At 36.9% G+C, this 25,863-nt stretch overlaps 1 protein-coding gene across 2 annotated transcripts; it reads left to right on the top strand.

The window, feature by feature from the left end:
- Nucleotides 1-653: 653 nt before the first annotated feature.
- Nucleotides 654-23,248, top strand: LOC123551352 (L-amino acid oxidase-like). 2 transcript variants are annotated; one of them, XM_053540863.1, is made up of 7 exons: nucleotides 654-741; nucleotides 11,759-11,972; nucleotides 13,424-13,508; nucleotides 14,785-14,915; nucleotides 20,078-20,179; nucleotides 20,463-20,656; nucleotides 21,086-23,248. In XM_053540863.1, the coding sequence occupies exons 4-7, from the start codon at nucleotides 14,909-14,911 to the stop codon at nucleotides 22,022-22,024; spliced, it is 1,242 nt and encodes a 413-aa protein (XP_053396838.1). In that variant the 5' UTR covers nucleotides 654-741; nucleotides 11,759-11,972; nucleotides 13,424-13,508; nucleotides 14,785-14,908; the 3' UTR covers nucleotides 22,025-23,248. The 2 variants fall into 2 exon arrangements, with proteins under 2 accessions (XP_053396838.1, XP_045196150.2); XM_045340215.2 differs by lacking the exon at nucleotides 654-741 and adding an exon at nucleotides 7,602-9,762.
- The last annotated feature ends 2,615 nt before the right edge of the window (nucleotides 23,249-25,863 follow it).

The following is a 25,863-nucleotide window of genomic DNA, read 5'->3' on the forward strand; positions in this document are numbered from 1 at the left end:
TTTTCATCTATGTTGTAAATGTTTTGTGGTTTACTCTTTAAGTCATACTTTGACATACTACTTTCAAGTTCATTGAAATAATTCTTCACAGAGGTTTCACTTGCACATTTGGCCCTCTGTTCAGAGAGACTTGAAGGCTTAACAAGTTTAAGTTCTGGCCACCTTTTCATGAAATCATAGAACCATTGCAGAGAAAATGGTTTATCTGGGGTTCGTTTACCAAGCGAAACAGCGTATTCAGTTGCCAACCCTATGACTTCAGCTCTGGTGTAGCCATACCCAACCTCAGCGTAACTTTTCAAGTGTCTGCAAAGCCTTGCCTCCTGTTCAAGACTCAAAACTGGTTCTGGTCCTGATTTTGTTGTGTCAAGTGAAATCCTGTTATCCACTCTCTGAGAGGTGTAATGGGAACACCATGCATTTGTGCAGCTTTATACACCGATACATTAGAGGTCTTCACCAAATTGTAAGCAGAGACCAGACTAGTGGGCGAGTAATTCTTCTGAACCCTTTTTCTTACAGATGGTGTCAACTGAAATAATTCATTATACAGCAAATTTACTTTTTTTTTTTGTAACGCATATGGCCTATTTGCGCGGCGCATATTCCAAACAGTTGAAAGTAAAATCAGTCACGCCATCTATGTCTATTTTAAGTAACTTCCGGTACATGGATTCTGACAGCAGCCACAGTTTTATTTTAGGATTTAAGGATTTATATTGGGGCCTCCGTGGCCAAGTGGTTAAGGTCGCTGACTTCAAATCACTTGCCCCTCATCGATGTGGGTTCGAGCCTCACTCGGGGCTTTGAATTCTTCATGTGAGGAAGCCATCCAGCTGGCTTACGGAAGGTCGGTGGTTCTACCCAGGTGTCCGCTTGTGATGAAATTATGCACAGAGGAGCACCTGGGGTCTTCCTCCACCATTAAAGCTGGAAAGTCGCCATATGACCTATCATGTGTCGGTGCGACGTTAAATCCAACAAAAATAAATAAAATAAGGATATATTAGTTTTTATGCAAGTTCGTAAGTTGCATTTGTATTTATAGGAAAAAAAATGAATGTTTCAGATAAATTTGAATATTTCTTACCTTGACTGAGCATTGTTTCAACTGTTAATTTTCGTAAAAGCAGACGCAATGTTTACATCAACAAGTGTTTTCTTCCGGTAGTTACGTCGCGTGCGGAGGTCACAGTTCATTTCTTAAAATAGCTCGAGAATACATGTATGTCGAGAACACATGACGCGAGGATACATAAAATAGCTCGAGAATACATGTATGTCGAGAACACATGACGCGAGGATACAGAAATTCTGTTAGAAAACGGTGTTAAACACAAAACAAACGTTCAAAATTTACTGTTGATTTTTTTCTAAGAAAGATTGCCAGTAACTTACAGTTATCGCCTTGAATTGTTGTTGGTTATGGACTGCTGGATTGCACTCCCGTATCTGATAGTACCATATATTTTAACTAAGACGTGTGCGTGTGTGTGTGTGTGTGTGTGTGTGTGTGTTCGGGTTTAACGTCTTTCTCAACAATTTTTCAGTCATATGAACGACGGTGTCTACTTGTAGCAGTGAGCACAATGCCCAGCTTTATAGTGATGTTGCTTCGGTGTGTGTTACGGGGTGTCTCTATATGTTTTGAGTGTGTTTCGACACATCTCTGCTTGGTTTCTTTCGATGAAGGGCGAAATCATGGGCACTCGCATCCAATAGTAGTTTTCGATTGACACACACTGTGTATAACTGGACATGAACACATGCGGACATGTTGACAATTTTGTGGTGTATGGTATTTTATAGCGGCATATGTTTGGTTCTGGCAGGTGTTGACTGATTGATTCTGATACCGTGCTTTAATTCTTAAAAAGTTAACTAAAAATTTTGATTGTATACTAACATTCGACGCTTGTCTACATTTTGAGGGCTCAGCTACGACGTATGTATCATTAGTCCTCCACCTCTGATTCATGTGGGGAAGTTAGCAGTTACTTGCGGAGAACAGGTTTGTACTGGTACAGAATCCAGGAACACTGATTAGGTTAACTGCCCGCCGTTATATGACTGAAATACTGTTGCAAAACGGCGTTAAACCCAAAACAAACAATCATGTGGAGAAGTTGGCAGTTACTTGCGGAGTACAGGTTTGTACTGGTACAGAATCCAGGAACACTGGTTAGGTTAACTGCCCGCCGTTATATGACTGAAATACTGTTGCAAAACGGCGTTAAACCCAAAACAAACAAACAATCATGTGGGGAAGTTGGCAGTTACTTGCGGAGTACAGGTTTGTACTGGTACAGAATCCAGGAACACTGGTTAGGTTAACTGCCCGCCGTTACATGACTGAAATACTGTTGAAAAACGGCGTTAAACCCAAAACAAACAAACAAAGCTACGACGTAATGTGGTTCTGACAGATATTAACAAAATAATTCTGAATTAATAGTCCATATGTTTTTATTCTTAAAATGTTAACTAAACCATATGTTTTTATTCTTAAAATGTTAACTAAACCATATGTTTTTATTCTTAAAATGTTTTATTCTTAAAATGTTAACTAAACCATATGTTTTTATTCTTAAAATGCTAACTAAAACATTTGGGTTAGATAGTTTTGTTTTTTTCGACATTTGTCTGGGTGTGATGGCTTGTTTTTGGCGGACACGGTTCCCCACATCCGGAATTTGCTTTGGATGGTTTTATGTCTGCTTAGTTGTATGTTACAGTATGTCTTTGTGTAATTTCGAGTGTGTTTCGAACTTTCGACACGTTTCTGCTTGGTTCTTCTCAAACAGTAGGTTTTCGATTGGCGCACACTATGTACAACAGAACATGAACACATGAGGAGGTGTTAACAACTTTGTGGTGTAAAGTGTATTATTACGCCGTATGTTTTAGTTCTGACAAATGTAAACTAATTAATTCTGATTTGATATTACCGTGGCTTTAATTCTTAGAATGTTAACTAAAGAATTTTGATTAAATACTAGCATTGTACGCTTGTCCGAGTATTGTGGCTTTAATTCTTAGAATGTTAACTAAAGAATTTTGATTAGATACTAGCATTGTACGTTTGTCTGAATATTGTGGCTTTAATTCTTAGAATGTTAACTAAAGAATTTGATTAGATACTAGCATTGTACGCTTGTCTGAATATTGTGGCTTTAATTCTTAGAATGTTAACTAAAGAATTTTGATTAGATACTAGCATTGTACGCTTGTCTGAATATTGTTGGTTCAGCTACAGCATATGTTTTGTTCAGACAGATATTAACAAAATAGTAAAATTTCGATTCATACACACTGAGTACAACAGGACATGAACACATACGGAAGTGTTGACATTTTTGTGGTGTATAGTGTACTTTTCTGACACCGGATCGTGTATTGTGTTATGTTGGAGATGGTTGCTGGTTGTTTTTGGCTTGGGTTTCATAGATAGTGCCGGTGCCCGCTTTGTTTCTTTCTAAATCAATTTAAGGGAATAATTTTTTGTTTATTTTTTGTCGGTGGGTGGCACACACTGGCGGGGAATCAGTGCGGTCGGATGAAGGGGGATGTGCGGTATGGCCGGGATGTCCGGGCGGATGAGTGGGCTGGTTGCTCTGGGTCGATGATTTTGCTCGGATTTTGGAGGTTTTGCTCAGAATTCTGAGGATTTCGGAGTATGTGACCAAAATTCGGAGGTATTGTTTTCATACTTTCTATGGCGGTGCCCCGAGTGATTTCCCTCATTGTGTTAAGGTAAGTATATCGCATTGTCACAATTTGAAGAGGATTTTTGTTGTTATCTGTGGGATGGGTATATATTGGTGTAGCTTCGGATTTCGAGTGGCCCCGCCGCCTAATTTGTCTTGTGGACTGATAGGGCAGACAGATAATTTAGTGGAGTTTCAAAGTAGAATCGCAGTATAATTTTCCTAGGCCGTACATGTACATAAAATATCGACAATTGAACATGGACTGGGTCGAGGGTATAACCAGACTGCTTCTTATTGATAAGGTGTGCCATTCTTATGATCACATGTATATAAGGATGGACTGATTGCTTGTTGACAGAAGAAGTTTGTTTGGATGGCAAACAATTTCCGTTTAAATCTCAAACAAATACTAGCAACCAATGACACACATAAAATTTTTTTAGGAACATAAGGCAAATTGGATGATCATCACAATTATTACAAACACTTCTGTCTTATCATCTACGATGTTCAAGATGATTGCATGGTTAAACTGTTAGCATCTTTCAATAAGGATCTAGCTAGGTTCTTGCACAAAATGAATAATGATTTAAAACAAATGGTGTACAAAAATCTCCATAATCACTTTTTCATGAAAGATATTAACTTCGATGAAGACATGTAAACAATTTGGCTGGAAGGTTTTCTTCGGTTGATGGGCCAGATAGGCAAAGAGCGTTGCGCACGCGTAAATGCCTTAACTTGCCATTAATTCTTCGCAAAGGGATTTATCTGGTGGTGTTTCCGGGGAATTCGTCGGGCTACTATTGTGCATGTCGGGATGTGTTGATACATGATGTTTGGAAGTGATTATCATGATTATAGATTACGGTTGATTAATCAAAATTAACCAAACTGCTTTTAAACAGTTGGACACGGCAGATTGTTTTCGCATTTAATGTGGAATATTTGAATGGCACTTCTCTGTGTGCCAGTTCATTCATTTCATTAATACAACTTGATGTTGCATGACTCATGGGTACAGTGGTGAAGAGCACATATTTTATGTGTCAAGCTAACCAATACACATACATACAATGTTATAAAAGTCCCGCGTAATCTCTTGGTGATAGCAATAGAAATGTTTTTGCTGAGGGAGCGGGCCTGTATCTTGCTCCAACATATGTATAAAACGTTCTACCTTTGTACAGTTACAAATAAAGTTCCTAAAAGAGAAAAAGTGGAAACTCCACAGGTCGCTCAACACAACAAAAACGAAAATGTTGCGCGCGTGTGTGTGTGTGTGTGTGTGTGTGTGTGTGTGTGTGTGTGTTCGGGTTTAACGTCTTTCTCAACAATTTTTCAGTCATATGAACGACGGTGTCTACTTGTAGTAGTGAGCACAATGCTCGGTTTGATTGAACCTGTTCATGGGCGGTAGTGGAAATGCATGCTACCGTCCACGCCGTCTAGCCCCGGGTTGAGCAGAACTCAACATTTACACATACTACAAGTACAAAAAACAATTTAGAGACATCCGCAGATGTGTTCATACGGCGGTACACATGGAACCTTCAATGCTACACTAGTGTGTAATTCCATGAAAAGCGGCGTATGGTCCCAGTTAAAATAATGGGTTTGCCCTAAACGAGAAAACAATGAGCAGAACTAAACAAACTGGAATTTAGAAGGAGATCTGAGGTTATGGAGCCTGCATATCACAGGAACTGCCAAAAGACAAAATTAAAAAGCAGGCACCATATCCAAGGGGTGATTAAACAATACCCAAAGCTGTGAAAGCGGGAGTACTGGAACCACCCAGGCCGAAATGTTCATGCTGAGAAACTAAACAGTACCAGTAACACGACATAAAAGTCGTGCTGAACGATCTGAGAAGATCGAAATATAACAGCCCTGATTGAATGTATGGGGAGACTTTTTACGGCCGCCACACGGCACAAAACGCTGCTGTGATAATAAAATAGAAAAAGTGGAAACTCCACAGGTCGCTCAACACAACAAAAACGAAAATGTTGCAGGCTCGGTTTGATTGAGTCTGTTCATGGGCGGTAGTGGAAATGCATGCTACCGTCTACGCCCTCTAGCCCCGGGTTGAGCAGAACTCAACATTTACACATACTACAAGTACAAAAAACAATTTAGAGACATCCGCAGATGTGTTCATACGGCGGTGCACATAGAACCTTCAATGCTACACTAGTGTGTAATTCCATGAAAAGCGGCGTATGGTCCCCAGTTAAAATAATGGGTTTGCCCTAAACGAGAAAACAATGAGCAGAACTAAACAAACTGGAATTTAGAAGGAGATCTGAGGTTATAGAGCCTGCATATCACAGGAACTGCCAAAAGACAAAATTAAAAAGCAGGCAATACATTTACATGTATAATACATTTAAATTGTTTTCATTATTACTTTTTTTGGCGTCATTTACACACTGTTGGATTGATTTGTAGCAAGTAACCTTTTAATAGATTAATTTCATATGTTTCTTGAGTGTACGATGTAAAACATGGTAATTTCGTCCATTATAGCTGGAACATGAAGAGAAATTATTTTACAGAAAACAATTATACAGTTCAAATATGTATCTATAAATTTAATATATCCGACATTTTGTTTTTGTTGCACTTGAAAAAAAATGCCCGCCATTGTGATCAAATATCTATAGACGAAATAAGTTGTTGAAACTTTACATTTTTATGAATACTTATTTCATAAAATTTATCATAATTCATAAAACATGGACAACATGCGGTCGTTCGAAAACATCTTTTCAAACTGAACACAAAAGTTCTAAATTGTTTTTTGTACTTTTAGCATGTGTAAATGATGAGTTCTGCCCATCCCGAACCTGCAACATTTTCGTTTTTGTCGTGTTGAGCGACCTGTGGAGTTTCCACTTTTTCTATTTCAAAACATTGAACTATGTCTATATAGCTAACATTATATTTTGACACTAAAGATAAAACAAAAATGGAATCGATTGGTATATGATTTTAGCTGGTTTTAAGGATATTTTAGATAAAAATCAGGAGATATATTTTATCGGAAGGCGATTTATCACTTAACATTTGCGGGTCTTTTGCCAGTTCCTTTTATATCTAGGTCTTTTTGACAGTTCTGTTTATATCTATAGATATTGAAGAGATCAGTATGCTTTTACTATTTGACTTGTCTGATACTCGTGGAAAACATAAGGTATACATAAGGATCGAACGCTGATTTTTTGTGTGTTTAGACGCGTATAAACCATACTGGGACCTCTTGCAAATCATCAAAGAATCGCGCTTAGAAATAGCATTTAATTCTTGAATAATGTTAAATATTACAATAGTATTTGTGTGGCAAAAACATCTTATACAAGACCTCTACATTGACGTAACAAAGGTTTTCTTTTTTTCAAGTCGAGTACGGGTTACAAGAAAGATAGATGATATTATATTTACTTTCTCTAAGCGAACATAAAATAGTATTTTTAACGAGTCGACACGTTATAAAACCACAGTTTGCCAAATATTTCAGCGTAAAATTATATTTGTTACTGTTTTTTCTATACCAAAAGTGAATAGTCCTATTTTTCTATTTTATATTCTTTTTTTATATTTATCGCCAAATACGTTTGCACATTTCGCTGAGTTACACCTGTTGGGGCAGTGCTTAGTAGTTTTTGTTTTCAGTGAGTTTTTGTTTTCCAAACATTTTATCTTCACTTTTAGGATTGCCGTGGGAATAGTTTCCCATGGGAAAAATGAAATTGTCATTTCTTATTTTTTTACACGATACTCATAATAATCAAAAGACAAAACTTGCTGTGATTGCAGTAATTATACAGATTTAATTCTATCGTAAGTGAGAAACAGCTTCTTTGATTTATTGACATTTCTAAACAAGAAGACCAAGATGGCCCTAGGTCGCTCACCTGAGAAACACACCATAACAGTGTAAACATGTTTGACCTAGTGATTTAATGGAAACAAATATTCTGACCAATTTTTATTAACATTGGATCAAAAATGTGGTCTCTTAAGTGTAAACAAGTATTTTCTTCAATTTGACCTAGTGACCTAGTTTTCAAGTCAAGATGACCTGCATTCAAACTTGATCTAAATTTGATCAAGGCAATCATTCTGACCAAATTTCAGCAACCTTAGTTGAAAAAAAAGCCTCTATTGTATACAAAATGTTTTTGTTTGATTTTTCATAGCGACCTAGTTTTTGATCCCAGATGACACATATTCAAACTTGAACTTAAATTCACCAAGGCAATCATTCTGACCATATTTCATGAAAATTAATTGAAAAATACAGTCTCTATTGCATACACAAGGTTTCTCTTTGATTTGACCTAGTGACCTTGTTTTTGACCCCAGATGACCCATATTCTAACTTATTCTCGATGTCATCAAAATAAACATTCTGACCAAATTTTATGAATATCCAGTGTAAAATGCAGCCTCTAATGCGTACACAATATTTTTCTTTAATTTGACTTGGTGACCTCGTTTTTGATCCTAGATACCCCATATTCAAAGTCCACTTAGATTCGATCCAGACAAACATTTTGATCAAATTTCATGAAGATCTGATATAAAATGCAGCCCCTATTGCATACACAAGGTTTTTCTTTGATTTAAGTAGTGACCTAGTTTTTAACCAAAGATAACCCATATTTGATCTTGGCCTAGATTATATCCAGGCATCATTCTGACCAAAACTGATGAAGATCAATTGAAAAATACAGCCTCTATAGTACACACAATGTTTTTCTTTGATTTGACCTAGTGACCTAGATTTTGACACCACATGACCCATTTCCAAACTTGGCCTAAATTTTATCAAGACAATCATTCTGACCAAATTTCACGAAGTTCAGTTGAAAAATACAGCCTCTATCGCATACACAATCAATGTTTTTCTTTGATTTGACCTAGTGACCTAGTTTTTGACCCCACATGACCCATTTTCGAACTTGGCCTAGATTTTATCAAGGTAATCATACTGATCAAAATTCACGCAGATCTATTGAAAAATACATCCTATATCGCATACACAATGTTTTTCTTTGATTTGACCTAGTGACAAAGTTTTTGACCCCAGTTGACCCATTTTGAACTTGGCCTAGATTTCATTAAGGTAATCATTCTGTCAAAATTTCATGAAGATCAATTGAAAAATACAGCCTGTATCGCATACACAAGCTAAATCTTGACAGACAGACAGACGACTGACGCCGGACATTGAGCGATCAAAAAAACTCAGCTAAAAATAGAGTTTCCAAATGGTTCAATACGCAAATGAGCTACGTCCATACCCGAATAGTAGAAACATGGAGAGGAATTAGATAATGAGCACAGTCGCATCCACGTGATGCAAGATACATCGAACAAACATTTTGTCGTAGTTTGTGTTCTGCGCCTTCGTAATATAATTCCGTCTCGCATCTGACCACTGAACAGTGATTTTATTCAACAACAAAACACTGTTTTGAATACATTACTTCTTAAAGAGACTAACCCATCCATTTTAGGCGAACAATAATTTCCCTCATAAATCCATAAAAAGTGAGTACTCTGAAAGTGACTAATGGTACACGTTTATTGACATAAGAGTTTTGCAAGATATTCTTATAAATAACCAAACGTATTGTGCACAATTCACTTTAAGCCACGAATATTTCATTTTCTGTGCACTTTTTTTTTTTTATTTCTGATCACTGATTGTTCCTTCTCTTCAGAATTGGTTAGTCTCACTTGACTGAGCAACTGACCTCGCTAACTGTTGTCATTACAAGCTGGCAAATCAAACCCCGCGACCTTAGAAATAACCTCTTTTCTAATTGAGGTGACTCTGGCTGAACGCGCTCAGCGGATTAGATATTATTAAACCCGAGGATGGAAAAGTGGCGTTTTTTAAACATGCCAAACATCTTACTTGTCACAAAGGTTAACTTCGTCGTTACCTTCGAACGCATGGTCAAGATGTGAAAACAAACCTCATTGTGCTAAAAAATTCAAGCATCGAATGCCCGGATGTCACATTCACGAGATTAAGGTCAGTTACTACTAAATTATAGCCACAAATTCGTCTAAGTTTGCTCTGTGTGAGGACATGACTCTTACGTTTTGTAGTTGAGTATGTATAGTTCTACCAAGGAGAGTGGCAAATTCAGTTATCTCAACTTTGAACAAAGAAAAATACGTCCCAGAACGTCAAAATACATGAATTTCGTCACATTTCTTCAAATTTTATAGTCATATCAATATTATTGAGAACTGATATTTTCACCAGTGCGAATGAATGTATTGCATCGGACGAATCTGTCTTTAAAATGTTCAACATTCTTAAATACGTGTCATACGTTGGCATTGTTTTTATATACCCTAAAAAACCTACATGTATATAAATCACACGAGGGCGGTATCGCTCGCACGAGTAGGTACCCGAATAACCAGTGTGTGTTAGCGCATCAAATCACTACATTATTTTTTGTTTTGTTTTTGTTGGGTTTAACGTCTCATCGACACAATTATATGTCATATGGCGACTTTCCAGCTTTGATGGTGGAAGAAGACCCAGCTGCCTCTCTGTGCATTATCTCATCACGAGCGGGCATCTGCATAGAACAACCGAGGCTGGATGGCTTCCTCACATGAGGAATTCAACGCTCCGAGTGAGGCTCGAACCCATATCGGTTAGGGGCAAGTGATTTGATGTCAGCAACCTTAACCACTCGGCCACGAATGCCCCAGTCACTACATTAGGATGTTAAACAGAAAAAATAAAATAAAGCGAATATATGTCAGCAAAGTAGAATGGTCTTGTCATTGCGTTCTATCCTGGGTTTCCACACAAATATGACCAATATTTAAAATTTTACAAGATGATTATTTTATATTATATAGATGTGCCCTAGAAGGAACTTTTGCTATGCTTTAACTTGTAAAAGTGTATTAATCATAACATGTATCAGTGTTTAGCATGAACATATTAACACTTAACCGCAAATTTCACTGAAGTGTTTAACATCAATTTATAAATAGAAGTGTAGAATGAATATAAATATAGGTATTTATGCTATAAATAGAAAACATTTTTTTTAATCTTGTGATTTTAATTATGTTTTCTTCCAAGAAAGGAAAGTATTTCAAGGATGAATACATACTATCCAACATTTGCGTAGTAAGATAGTGTGTGCTATCGTCTGCAACGCTGTAGCTTTTGCTACGTAACATGAGCGGATGCTATTAATAACTGCAAAAAGGATTGCGCACAGCACTTGTGCAATCTCCGCCAAAGGTTGATGGATATAAATTTGGCGTTATCCGTCCGCCCGTGCGTAACTGCATGCATGTGTGCGTGCGTCCGAAATTGAAAAGTCTTATAATTTGAAAAGTAGTCCTATTTTCGCTAGAATCATCAAACGTCACATAAATATTAATTAGCTTACATAGTATAACCCCCCCTGACACAGCAAAAGTTTTTCCCTTGATTTGGTAAAAGGAAGGGATTTTTGATTGTGTCTAACTAAGTAACCTTTTGATGGATGTTCATGAAACATTACACAATTGTAGATCACTGTAGGGTTGTGGTGCACGCAAAATCACTTCATAAATTTCGGAGTTATTGCGCTAATTGTTTTACGATCCATAAATCCCCATATTATCCATTAACGAATCTTCATGAAGTTTAACACAAATATAAACCACTATAGGGTGGAGCTGCATGCTCATCTTTCGCCAGGTTGTTTTCGGTGACTGCAGAGTTATTGCCCTTTAATTGTTTTATTTTAAATTCATAAATTCCTACAAAACAAAGTAACTCAGTGATGGATTTTAATGAAACTTAATACAGTCAAATATAGATCACTAAAATGTGTTGTCACTTTAGGACGGAGGCGCACGTGCAACTTTCGTTAGGATCTCATAGTGATTGCAGATATTGCCTTTTAATCTATATTTTTTCAAAATAAGATCCCCTTATTAAGAAAGCAGCCTACTTGGCGGCGGATATAAATAATAAATTACTGAATTTGCTTGTTTTATTATAGCGGTAGAGGAATTCAACAAGACGACAATTATAAGACATTTATGGGATGGATCACCGAAGGTGGACTTAGATATGCCTATGGGGTTCAACACGGCATTGACATATCCCTTTACCGGAAGAAGGTCGATAAAGAAATGAAACGTCATGTGATAATTGTTGGTGCCGGTATGGCAGGGCTGTCAGCGGCGTATGAACTGGCTCAAATTGGTCATCAGGTGAAAAAAAACATCAATTTTAGTTCTTTAAATATTTTCTGTATTTTGATACAATGGGGTTGTATCTTACTTTTTTCTTTTGATCAAGTGTTATTATATTTGCTGAGGCTCAGGTGGTAACCCTGTTTATTCTCCCCGTAAATGGGTATATAGGGGTCGGGAAACCACCCCATATGTCCCTCACAATGTAATTCATGACACAAATGATATTTTACTTATTACATATACACTTAGTACATAAACATGAGTTATTGAACCTCAAAACAATTGTTTTAATAGTATTAGGAGAAAAATAAGAACAAAACTAGAACTTAGCAAAAAAGGAAAATGAAAAATTTATCTATAGAGAAAAAGACCTATCTTACTATCCTAGTCAATTATGTTTCTTTGTAGTTAATTTATCCATAGGGCGCAAATGATGTGGCTACATTCGGGTCATACTGAGGTTTGGAAAATCATGGTTGTAGAATGGTCTTTTAGAATGTTCAAAATTAACTTAAACATGGTATATTAATAGATTGTATGTGCGTTTACCATCGCTTTGGCTGTACATATTTACAGCTGAGCCGACTGGGGCATCCGTGATTAAGTGCACTGATTATTTGCCCACCACAGTGGGCGTGACCAGGATTCGAATCCGGGCCAGTATGGAAAATATGACCGTCCATTTTTTTGGTTGTTGTACAAAAATGGCTAAAATGTGGCAAATCTATTTTAAAAGTAAAAGATATTTTTTCATGGTACATTGATGAAAATAAGAAGATGAAAGATATGAACATTATTTTTGTTTGTTACAAAGACAACAAATTTTGCTGTAATGACAACAAATAGTTAACAAATATGACACATATGTTGACCCTGCCATAACTTAAGAAGAACAAAAGTGTTTTTTTTTTGTTATGAACTTGATACATACATAGAAAACAGCTTGAACAACGTGTATATTATTTCTATTTTTCCGCGTGTCAGTCTGTTTGTACATGTGTCTGTCTGCCTGTCAGTCATTCACAAATGGGAGGATTCTTTCATAACTTAAGAAGTATATTATTATTTAAGAGAGTTTTAATGAAACTCAGGGCATAGACAGAAGGTAATATGAAACATTTCTTTTCTTTGTCTATTTGTCCGTCCGTTTGCCCGTCTGTATGTCCATAAGTCTATCACAAGAGATTGATCATGTTTACTTTAAAAGCGCACGACTTTTTTTCCTGAAATCTGGTTTATAAATGGTAAGTTATTTTCAGAGTATAGTATACATGTCCTTTAATTCAGTTGCAATATAAAAAAAAACCCCTTGTTCCTATGGCTGCAAATATAACAAATGCCCCTTCCGGTAGGAGACTTTTATTTCGAGGCTATATTCTTGTTACACATTTTTTTTCTGGTCTTTGAACGGTTATAGTGACAGTGCGTATTTCAAACGATTGACAAAGTGTTTTCATTATACACAGGTAACGATACTGGAGGTACAGTCCCGCGTTGGTGGTCGTGTTAAAACAATTAGAGAAGGTTTCACAGAAGGACTTCACTCTGAAGGTACACTTTGCATTTTCAAACAAAAACTATTATCATTTTTTAGAATATGTAAATCAGGTTTAAGTAAAGCATTAAAATATATTATTTGAAGTCGAAACTTAAACAGCCCACCGTTTAGTGCACATGACTATAAATCGAGAGGTCGCGAGTTTGATCCCCAGGCATGGTCTCAATGAAAAATTGACAGATCAAAATGAAAATTTGTCAGTTACGTGTCGAGAACAAGTCAGTGTTGTTATAGATGCCATGAACTGAAAACGCCACCACAGTATAAAAATATCCTCATTTTGAAGAATATTTGTGGGAATTTTTTTCTTCAAAAAAAGTGATTTTTGAATTTAGATTATCCTTATGGACCTTTTCATTTATTTGTATTAGCTTACTGTTAACCATATCATGGAACCGTTTCATGGCAATTGTAGTTATTGTATTGTATTTTCTTGCGTTCCGGACAGGACTTTTCCGTACATTTCAAGTGCTAGATAAGCTCATCATACACCCAGGGGTATAAGATGACTCACTTGGTGTAAAGAAATGCCTCTGTTTTACTTTATACAGTATATCTTCCACAAATTGAAGAAAGAGATATCACTAGTTGAAGTCGTGGATGGAAATACGTGGCTCTCGGGTAACTGTTTTGTGGTAACTCGGCAGAACCTTTTTACCGCCTAAACAGTTACCCTCGAGTCAGATATTCCTACCCATACGTTCATCCAGTAAACGATTCTTCAAACTGACCAGGATATGACTTTGGATGTATTGTAGTGAAACAAATATACGTATATAAGACCATATAGTTGAAGTTGCGGATTGAAATATTTGGCTTGAGGATTCATGTTTAGGCGGTAACGAGACTGTGCCGAGTTGCCACAAAATAGTTACCCGAGAGACGGATATTTCCATCCAAAACCTACAACCAGTGATAGGTTCATTTTCTTGCACGCTGTAATCTTCAAATATTACAAGAAATTTAATCAGACGAAAGCTTGTCGGTCAAGCACTATTTGATTATAGAAGCATCTGACGTTCAACATTCATTCATAAACTAGAGCACATGAGTCATTTTACACTCCGAAGCGTAAGACGAGCTTTTCCAGCACCGGCAAAACAGGGAAAAACCCTGTCCGGTATTCAAGAAAGTAAAATCTGTCTCAAGTAACGATTACCTAACATACTGGAAGAAAATTGCAAGCCGATAAATTCGCTGCATTCGTCATTTGTTTGCTGGCGGAGTTTTTACTTGGCAATACTTTTTGCAACTGTCTTCATTTTTCAGCTGGCGACTTCCGCCAAACCATTACCTCACTTGGCACTACTTGAATCTGTTCGACATAGAAACCGTACCTTTCCGGAATGTAAATGATAGGGGATATCTATATCTGTATGAGGAAAAGATAAGAATGGAGGGTATGTAAATAATAAGTTTATAAGGGTACTTTCTAATGACGTAAGCTAAAGTATTGCAATGCAGATTGAGAAAAAGCTTTCAACCAGCCATGCAGACAAGAAATCCACACTTCAAATATAGAACCATCTTCTGGAGAAAGGGTAACTCATGGTAATATTTAGATTTTCAGATATTTGTGTACGTTTGATTTATCCCTAACATCAGTTAATGTTGTTAAAAACAAAGACAAATATCAAACAGGGAATACCACGTACCAAAATCGCAGCCTCCCCAAAACGAAACCTACAGCACGCAGACGTGCACACCACAAACACACATACACGCGCACAAGCCAACACACGAGGACAAAACGAACAAACAAAGGAACACACACACATACACGCGCGCACACACAAAGCCTACACAAGAGGACAAAACGAACAAACAAAGGAACACAGTGGGGCACCGCCTTGGAACGGTCAGTGGCAAAAACACCACTGGGGAGCTTAAACCGGTTTATGGTGCGCACCCAACCTCATTCTTACCCCCACCATGTTCCAAAGACACGGGACAGTGTAAATAAAAGTAATCCCCTCCAGGTGAATCTCTAACACACGTAATGGAAACAAAAAGGCATGGCATGTAAAACAAAAAAAATGCTCGTGTATAAAAATATAAAAAGCAAACCTTTAGAACCAAAAACGTATGTACTCAATGCCTTTTCAGAAGACAGAGCAACAAGAGAAAAACCCTTAAGGGCCCGACGAAACAGGCCAGAAGACAGATATCAAAACAGTTCAGTCCTGGTAGGATTTAAAAACTGCTTATCATAGAGTCCTCCCCCTCTTCCGTCAGACACAATCAAAGAGGGAAGCGTAGTGTCCAACTGTAAACGGGTTGAACACTAAACATGCGGTATGTCTCAAAACAGTTGGGTCGTAACCTCTTTTAATAAAACGTTTTATAATTTTACCAAATACATTTGGAAAATTACCATGACCCAAGATCTTACGAAGTTTGTTAACCACATCCCCATAAAAAACGGGTTTAGAAATACCTTCACGCAGAAGTGTCTTTAAATTACTATCGAATTTTAAAACTAAATCAGAATTACGATAGTAAAATTTAGCAAAATATTTACGCAATTTGTAATAACGGTAGCCTTGCTGAAGTTTAATATATAGATTACGTTCATTGAAATGCTTGACATGACTACACGCTCTGGCAAACCGAATTAATTGAGAAATATATATACCCCATAAGATGTAGCCTGAGGTACATCCCCATCCAAATGGGGAAAATTTACAATATAAAAGTTAAAATCATCCCTCTTGTCATAAATTTTGGTATGTATAATATTGTCATAAATAGAGAGATGTAAATTTAAAAACGAAGCATCAGTATCGGAATTGTTAGTTTTAATTAACTGAAGCTCCCTAGGATAAATAGTACCCACCAATTGACCAAAAAACGGATTATCCATATTAAGAATATCATCCAGATATCGTGATGTATTATTAAATGCAGTTATAATATCTGCCTGCGTATCTGGAGAAAGGCTCAACATAAAGTCTCTTTCATAACAATATAAAAACAAATCTGCGACAAGGGGTGCACAATTTGTTCCCATGGGAATACCAACTACTTGTCTAAAAACTGCATTCCCAAACCTGATGTAAATGTTGTTCAATAAAAAGGAAAGGGTTTTACAAACTTCGTCACAGGTCCACATTGTATAATGTTTAATAATATTGCTAGTAAAAAAGCTTTTCAAAACTGCAAGCGAGAAATGTAGCATTCTCTCTGGCAAAGGTCTTTTGAATTAGGGCAGTTAGTTTGTCATTTATTAAGTTATGTGGTAAAGTGGTATACAAAGTAGAAAAATCGTATGTACTGACTGTAGATACCTTGTAATTATTAATTTTAAACTTATCCAGGATTTCGCCAGAATTTTTAATCGACCAAAATAAATGTTTACCAGAGTTTTCGTATACGTTATCGCAGTATCTTTCCACGTGGGCTTTCACAGCAGTTAGACATGATGTTAATAGTTTTGAAATATTTGTAGTTGTACAAGAGCTTGAATTAGCGATGAAGCGGGCTTTCTATGGTTGTTTATGCAATTTAGGAATCCAGTACATGGTTGGTAGTTTAATTTGTTGATCGTCTATACGAACTTTTAAATTAGAAACTTCAGTGATGTGATCAGTGACCAAATTATTTTCAACAGAAGGACTCAATGTATAAGTTTTAGTGCTATTTAGTTCGTTTTGTAAAACATTAATATAATGTAGGCGTCAAATGATGATAATATTGTTGGCCGCCTTGTCTGCTGGAACTAAGACATACTTAGAATGAAATTCTTGGATTTCCTTTTTCAAATGTCTTAAAGTAAACTTGGGTTTTGGTGAAGTAGGTGTTCATTAGTTTGATAAAATTTTATTCGAGAATCAGCAATGTTAAAAATATTTCGTTTCCAAGACGTTAAAGCATTGGGATCAGCATTCTCACGACGACACCATTTAACAAAAAAAATGTCGATGGATTCCGCAATCTGACCACGACAAGCATAGCATCAAAATCAATAGTTGAAGAAATTCTATATTTAGGTCCTTTAAAATAGAGAAAAGTGGAAACTTCAAAGGTCGCTCAACACGACAAAAACGAAAATTTTGCAGGCTCGGTTTGATTGAGCCTGTTCATGGACGGTAGTGGAAATGTACGCTACCGTCCACGCCCTCTAGCCCCGGGTTGAGCAGAACTCATAGAATAAATTACGAATACGTTTGTCTTTAATAATATCAAAATTACCAGTGATGACATGACCGGCATCTGAATAGCAAAATTTTGAGTTTTTACATTCGCAGTAAGAAGGGGTATTTGTTTGAACATCTAAGTCGGAAACAATTTTATTGTAATTGAATATAACATTTCTTACAGGTGTTTTATATTTATAACAGATAATAGGAACTTCGGAGTTTCAGAAATATTTAGGCACAGAATCAATGACACGTTTATCACGAAATATACTGGGTACATCGATGAAGTCAATACCTTTATTCATGAAATAAATTTTAAGAAAATGTCTCTCATGGTCAGATTGGGTGTCAATATGTGGACGGAGAACGTGTTGTGTGTAACTTTGAATAAGATATGATACAGTGTAAAACGGATCTGTTTGAATAACATACTGGTCCGCTTCCTCGTCTAGCTTTTTAAGAGACTGAACAGATAAAGATGTGAGACGAGAAAGCATTGAATGTCTAAGAATGAGAAAGAATTAAATCGAGGTCTGCAACAGATATATTGACTTTAGATTTGCGCTTAACATTACCATTTCGTCTAATTCCATGAGACCTAGATTTACGTGTCCTAATATTTAAAATAGAAAAGATATCGATATCAGGGTTTTTAGAGATATTACCTTCCTGATAAATAATATCGCTTAAGCCCAACGGAAACGGTTACTGTAAAGTTTTAATCCATTTGAATTCTGCTACATGTCTGACTTTAATTTTAAAACTAGATGTGGAATTTATATCATATACGATTTGCTCTACTGGCTGCATTGTTACCTGATCAAAAGTATGGCCAGATTTACGGAAGTGTTGGTATAAAAATGTAGTAAACTTGTTCCGACTACGCATTTTGTATGAATGCTCATGGAAACGAATTTTTAAAGAACGCCCAGTTTGGCCAACATACTGAATACCACAATTGGGTGCGTTTCAAGTCAGTACATATATCATATGACACGTATTTCAATCAACGTCAGAATTAAGTACCACATTAAAAGTTCTGCCGTTAACGTTTGAGGTAATTGTAGACCTGTGCGATAAATGATTGCTGGCGCCCAACGGGGGACTATACAATGACCACGGCTAAAGTAAAAAGGATTCTGAATAAATTGCGAAGACTATTGGATGTATTTGTGTTGGTGTGTGTGTGTGTTTGTAAACATAGCCAACTGGGTAATTTCGTATGAATACACACCAACAAACAGGGACTATACAATGACCACGGCTAAAGTAAAAAGGATTCTGAATAAATTGCGAAGACTATTGGTTGTGTGTGTGTGTGTGTGTGTGTGTGTGTGTGTGTGTGTGTTGAAGGTGTGCACGTCTGCATGTTGTGGCTTTCGTTTTGTGGAGGCTGCGTTTTTGAAACGTGGCATTCCCTGTTTGATAGTTATCTTTGTTTTTTACTGGCAGATTTGTTTGCCTCTTTTCGAAAGAAGAGAGGGTATACTAGTTCGCACATGTCGGTCGATCGGATGCCATTGGCCAGTTTATGGGCACACAATTAAGTTCATGATCAGCAACTAGAGACTGATTTTGTAATCCTTCCTAGGATGATTGTATTTTGTCAGCAAATGATCCCGTTAATTTTGAAGGGTCGAGGAAACGGTGATCTTGAAATAGGAGACTATATCCGATCAGCTACTGGGAAACACTTAGGCCAACGGCCGCTAAACTAAATTGGTTAACTGCATAGAAGTCATCAGGTTAAACCTCATGACAAAAGTATCCTCTAATTCAAAACCCATTCCCTGTTCTTTTTACTGATTAATGCGTAATCCTACGGTCATCAGGTGTCATATGTTAGATCATAGAATACTACATGTGGTCAATAAATGAGCAATTTTGTTTATGGGATAAGGTCGTCAAAGGTCAAGGTTATAGTGTCTTAAGACAAAGAAGACAGCAATCAATAACTGAAGAACGCTTGGACACGCTGTTGTCAAAGTTAATATGCTGATTGCTACCATCAGTAGATGACTCCTATTGTGGTAGGATTATTAAGTCAAATGTCAAGGGCACAGTTGCATTGATGTTGAAAAACGTTTTTATCTCTGTCAGTAACTGGACAACACTCGGACTTCTACAAGTCAAACTTTATAAGATTCTGTTTTCAATATATGACAACTACTGCTTCTATGGGATCATTAGGGGAAAAGGTTCATGTTACAGCGTGCTTTAAACGGAAATTTTCATGCCCATATACCCATGACAGGCCTTTGTATAAAAGGCGCTTTTTAACGTGTTTACCATGAAAAGGGCGCTATATCTGGTATGATTTGATATATAGAGAGCATATTGTTTTATAAACGGGCCATTTTACTTAATACAAGCCAGCAAATAAAAAAGTAAATAAGATGGTGAATTTTGAACTTAAATTTTAGATTGGAAGAAATACAACAAAGAATATAGTGATAAACTATGGCCTGGCTGGGACAAAAATCTTTCTCAAGCTGACAAAGACACCTATGACATTGATGGAATTTGTAAGTGTTATTTATCATAATGTAACAATTTGAACGTAACTAAGAATTTCAATGGTGTAAATGAATAAAACCTAATTTATAATTCTGTAACAATAACCTTTTTGAAGGCGACAATTTTAGAAAACAAACAAATGGAGGTTAAATGTGCTTCAAAATGCAGACTCTTGCTAGCGAAATGGCTGATCTTATAACAGTTGTCTATACAACACTTCTTTACAAGTTGAACATAAGTCATGTGAAAAGATCTACACTATGGCCAAGTTGATTTGTTAATGAATTTCAGTAAGTTACTACGAGGCTACGATTCAGCCAGTGATAGATGAACTGGGACCGGATCCATCGGAAGAAAAATGGCACGAGTGGCTGTTTAAATGGAGTAAACTCTCAGTGGAAGATTTCCTAAGAGGGTTAGGTGGCGACGAAATGAAGAGTTACCCGCTTACTCCATGGGCCGAGCCGGCCATTGAAGGCTACAAGGTACGTAATAGATACCGGCCGAAGCCTGCTTGATTTACTATTTACACATACTAGAGTAATATGACATATATTTTCTGTATGGTCGTCGTACACATGTGTGTGTAAACAAAGGCGAAGGCTACGGGTGTCTTGAAATATTACACATATTATAAGTACCCACGGGTATATTCTACATTTATTTTGCAGTCATCTTATAATAGTGCAAGTAGCGCATCAAATACTGCTTTAATAGCAACCGCTAAGCCGCGGATAGTCCCGTCTAATTTAACAATGTGTTTTGTTTTCGTCTCAGCAATTTTAAAAGCAAACACCATTGCCTTTGCACTGCATCTTCCTTCAACCAGTACAAATAAACATACCAAAACTGTGAAACAAAGCGCTAATATACAAATCTCTTCTTAATGTTTATCATATCTATTTCAATTAAAGGTATCTACATATACACCAATGTTTGGAGAGGATTTAGCCACGTATCTTCGAGAGGATCTTGGCAAATGGTGGGCGGATCCTCTCAAAACACCAAAGCTTGGAATGGACACCCTGCCAAAGGCGTTCACAAAAAGGAATAAAAATGGTTGGAACCCAGATGTCGATCTCTCCAAAAACATCAAGTTTGGAATCATGGTTACAAAGGTGGAAAACACCGAAAAGTATGTAAAGGGCAAAAAGGTCAAGAAGGTCATTGTCACTGGAAATAACGCAAGTACTGGACATGTGGAATCTGTTGAAGGAGACGCCGTAATTCTGACGTTACCGCTACAAATCCTGCGACAGATTGACATACCATTCAGCATAGAAAAACAGAAAGCCCTTTCACAAATTTCATATGGTGCCTCAACAAAAGTTATGCTGCAATGTAAAACAAGATTCTGGCAGAAAGATGTAGGCCATGGCGGTTTCAGCAAAACTAACATGATGATCGGACAGTTACATTACCCGTATTACGAAGAGTCCGGAATCGGTGACGATGAGAGGGGAGTGTTGATGGTTTACACATGGCAAGAAAATGCATTGACGTATGGCTCGCAACCAAAGGACATAGCTATTCGCAGTGCTGTTCATGACATAAGCAAGATTCATTCCCAGATTAAGGACCAGTTTGAGGTTGGCGTCGTACAGGCATGGTCCAGTGATCCAACATCCGAAGGCGCCTTTGCTCTTTTGAAGCCTTTTGAGTACATAGATCATATGAAAATCCTGACGAAACCAACAGAGACAATCTACTTGGCAGGAGAGGCACTGTCCTGGAGCAGTGGGTGGATTCAAGGAGCTATATTTTCCGGTCTGATGCAAGCCTACTGTTTTCAGTCGCATCTAGAGGATAAAGAAGTACGCACACCTGTATCTTTGATGCTTGGAAAGAAGTAATTGGTTGTTTAATGATTATCTCAATTAAACAACATCAAGATTTACTTTAAGAGTTGAAACATTTGATCTAAAAAGGACTTTAAAATAATCACTTTATACGTGTCATTCTGACCCCATTTATTCCTTATCGGGTTAGTAATTTTCCATGTAAGGTTAAAATTATCCAAGGTGGTTGGGGGAGGGCGGAGAGAAAAACAGCCAATCGACTAGTTTCTTCTCCCTTTTCTGTGTGCAAAAACTAAGGTGGAACACCAGGTAGGGGGTAGAAACCAAACTGGTTTTTACACCGGATACGGAATATACGATATATCGGACGTAAAGTAGTTTGTAGAAATAATTTTGTTGATATGACATGTACATGTATATGTTCTCTGTAGGTGCTTATTTTCATCTTAATCAGATCTTTTATTATCATATTGATTGCAAATGGGATTTTTTCTTGTACGTCAGTTATAAGAAGTGGAAGTACTGCTCGTATGAAAATACCCATAGGTAAATACCACATGGTTTGAAACTGGTCAGTTAAAGCCATGTTACCATTGACTAGTCGGATAACTGTTCTAACGTTTTAGAATAATGCTGTAAAATGAATGAATGAATGAAGTAGTAGTACACTAATCGTGTGTTCTATATTATTGTAATCATTTTTCTAAAAAAGTTTTTGTCTAATACCTATAGCTGTGTAACACTTATAAGATAGGAGATGCCAGAATCATGGATATCCAAACAGATTAAACACTTAATTGTTTAGAAGTTTTTACGAATATCAGATCACTCAGGTTAGAACATGATGGACCAGCAACTTCTAAAATCATATTACCACAGCAGTATAAGAATATAAATAGTAGTAATTACTCTCAAATTTATTGTATTTGAGTGGATAATGTTCACAGTAAAACAAATATACTATTGAAAAGCTTTCATTCGACCTGATGTGAAGCATTTAGATAAATTATTGTTCTAACGAAATCCTGGCAGTTGTGACAGTTCGATATGTATATAAAATTTAGCCTCATGAACAGGGGATTATGAATGAGCCTGGAAGGTTTATATTATTAAAAACGTCAGTAATCTTAACCTGGTTTTCATACTAGTGATTCGTTTTCTTAGGTGTGCATGTAATGTCTAATGTAATTTACAAATTATAGGCTAAATATTGTATTTTCTCCACATTTATATTGCTGAATTATAATCAGGTATTATATATTTCATTAAAGCTCTGTAGTTACATATGGATCCGATGTATTCAATTTACTTTTTTGTTGGGTTTAATGTCACACCGACACAGTCATACGATGGTGGAGGAACACCCCGAGTGCCCCTCTGTGCATTATTTCATCACAAGCGGACACCTTGGTAGAGCCACCAACCTTCCGTAAGCCGAAATGATTAGTGATTTTGCACTCAATCCCATCTGATCATACCCTATCGTTTATTTATAAAAGAAAAAAATGCCCTTGCCAATCAAAGTTCTCGTCATCATTAATGGGAAACACCCATCAGGTCCCTCTTACGCCAGCTTCAACGGAATTCGGTTATCCCAGTCAGTTCACGAGATGACATCTTACGGCCACTACACGTAACTGTTGTTGTGTAAATTTAGTTCATTTGCAAGAAGAAATTTGCGTCACCCTTCAAGATTCCTAGCACAGATTTAAAGAATCCATCATAAATTACATTTGCGACAGAGGAAATTAAGGTTACAATCTAAAACCCTTAAGCCGCTGTCTTTAGTAAAGAAAACAGCAAAATTAGATTCCTTTGAAACATTAAGCACATCCAACGTAAGCACAGCTACAAACCATAAATCGAGTCTCATAATACTTGTTTTTATGTACTGCGCCATTTGTTACCAATATATGTGTAAAACCCCAGTGCCACTGTCTGGTATTAAGAGGCTAGGTATTACCTGTAATACGTTTTCCACCCCTAAGGGTTACCAGATTTTTGCCATGTTTTATGAATATGTTTGCCTAAGTCGGTGCTAGGGGGATGAGGGGTGTTGCACATTTCATATCCTCTCTTGAACAGAATCAAACAGAGGCGTATTTTTTTTTCAAATAAGTTAAGGTGAAAACTTTGTTTCTACAGGGTCAAGGGGGAGTGTGGGGGGGGGGGGGGGGGGGGGGAGAGAATTCTACGAATGAGCAAAGGCCGTGTGCTTATTTATAAATATTTGTGGTTTGATAAATCTACCTTTAACAATTTTTGAATCATAAGCATTTTCAATTTCGTGTCCGAAGCACGGACGGACGACGGTCGCCGGACGGTGAGCGGTGACAATAGCTCACTCTGAGCCCTTGGCTCAGGTGAGCTATAAAGGTACAATATAAGCTATTATTTTGCAGAAACAACAAAGAAGTAATTCTAAAAAAAATTGTAACTTCACAAAAAGAAGTCTGTGTCCTGTGGCAATACTGTTTCATTGAGGTAATTATCTTTGCAAAACAAAAATGCACGTCAAGGTTATGGCCTTAGATCCCCTATGACCTTTGACCCAAAGTGGTACCTTGACCTTTATTCCAAAATAAAGAATGATAAGATATAAAGATTAAAAAAAGAAGTTTATTATTATCTTTTTCAAACGGGTGTATTAAAATGTTTGAAGTATGTATTCAAGAAAAGTGAACTTTAACATACAAGAGGACCATGATGGCCCTATATCGCTCACCTGAGTTCATCCATGCAGTCTGATCATGATCTGCACTGTTTGCTATTTAGCCAGTATTGGTATCTTTTTGGTTAGTACCCCCTTTAACAGCTAATGGGACTGTCCAAATTGAAAGATGGAAAAGCTTGTTATAGAAATTTAGCAGGGTAAGGGTTAACTAATACATTCTGTATGACCAGTGCATACTTTTTTTGGCTGATACTTTATCTGGTGGTTTTCAAAATCTGAGTTTTTTGGCACAGGTTTATGCTGGTGCTCAAGACCAACACCTGACAAACTAAGAATCTTTAACACATCTAAGTGTCAGGGGAAAACTCACTTTACTGGTATAAGATACGACATATATATGCAAGAGTTCTGATCCGTTCATAATTACTTGCACTGTGGTACAACCTGAACTTGTCCATACCTGAAGATTAAGTCAACATTTTATAAAACAGTTTACTGACATGTACATAGCGGAATATATTGAATAGTACAGTATTTTTCATTCACTAAATGAACGATAAATCATGATAAGTGTGACAAGTCTCCCGTCTGTTAAGTTTATAGATAGAGTAAAAAAAAAAGATGATATGGTAAAGCAGAGGACTTGAACCCACAACCCTGAGATTAGTTCCAGAACGCTTTCTCCGCACAGCTAACTTTGCATATGCGACATGATGATGTTAATTTATTGGTTTTTAGCTCGACTATTCATAGAATAGTGAGCTATTGCACTCGCCCATGCGTCGGCGTCGGCGTCGGCGTCTGCGTCCGCGTCCGCGTCCCGATTTTGGTTAAGGTTTTGTATGTAAGCTGGTATCTCAGTAACCACTTGTGGAAATGGATTGAAACTTCACACACTTATTCACTGTGACAAACTGACTTACATTGCACAGGTTCCATAACTCTATTTTGCTTTTTTACAAAATTATGCCCCTTTTTCGACTTAGAAATTTTTGGTTAAGGTGTTGTATGTAAGCTGGTAACTCAGTAACCACTTGTGGGAATGGATTGAAACTTCACACACTTATTCACTGTGATGAACTGATCTACATTGCACAGGTTCCATAACTCTATTTTGCTTTTTTACAAAATTATGCCCCTTTTTCGACTTAGAAATTTTTGGTTAAGGTTTTGTATGTAAGCTGGTATCTCAGTACTTACTAATGGGAATGGATTGAAA

The sequence above is a fragment of the Mercenaria mercenaria genome, chromosome 4 (assembly GCF_021730395.1).
Source record: "Mercenaria mercenaria strain notata chromosome 4, MADL_Memer_1, whole genome shotgun sequence".
Taxonomy (NCBI): domain Eukaryota; kingdom Metazoa; phylum Mollusca; class Bivalvia; order Venerida; family Veneridae; genus Mercenaria; species Mercenaria mercenaria.

Excerpts from the sequence above, each read along its gene's own strand:
- LOC123551352 (XM_053540863.1), top strand. Across the intron at positions 20,180-20,462 it reads CTATGACATTGATGGAATTT|TAAGTTACTACGAGGCTACG; the intron begins GTAAGTGTTATT and ends AATGAATTTCAG. Across the intron at positions 20,657-21,085 it reads CGGCCATTGAAGGCTACAAG|GTATCTACATATACACCAAT; the intron begins GTACGTAATAGA and ends TTTCAATTAAAG.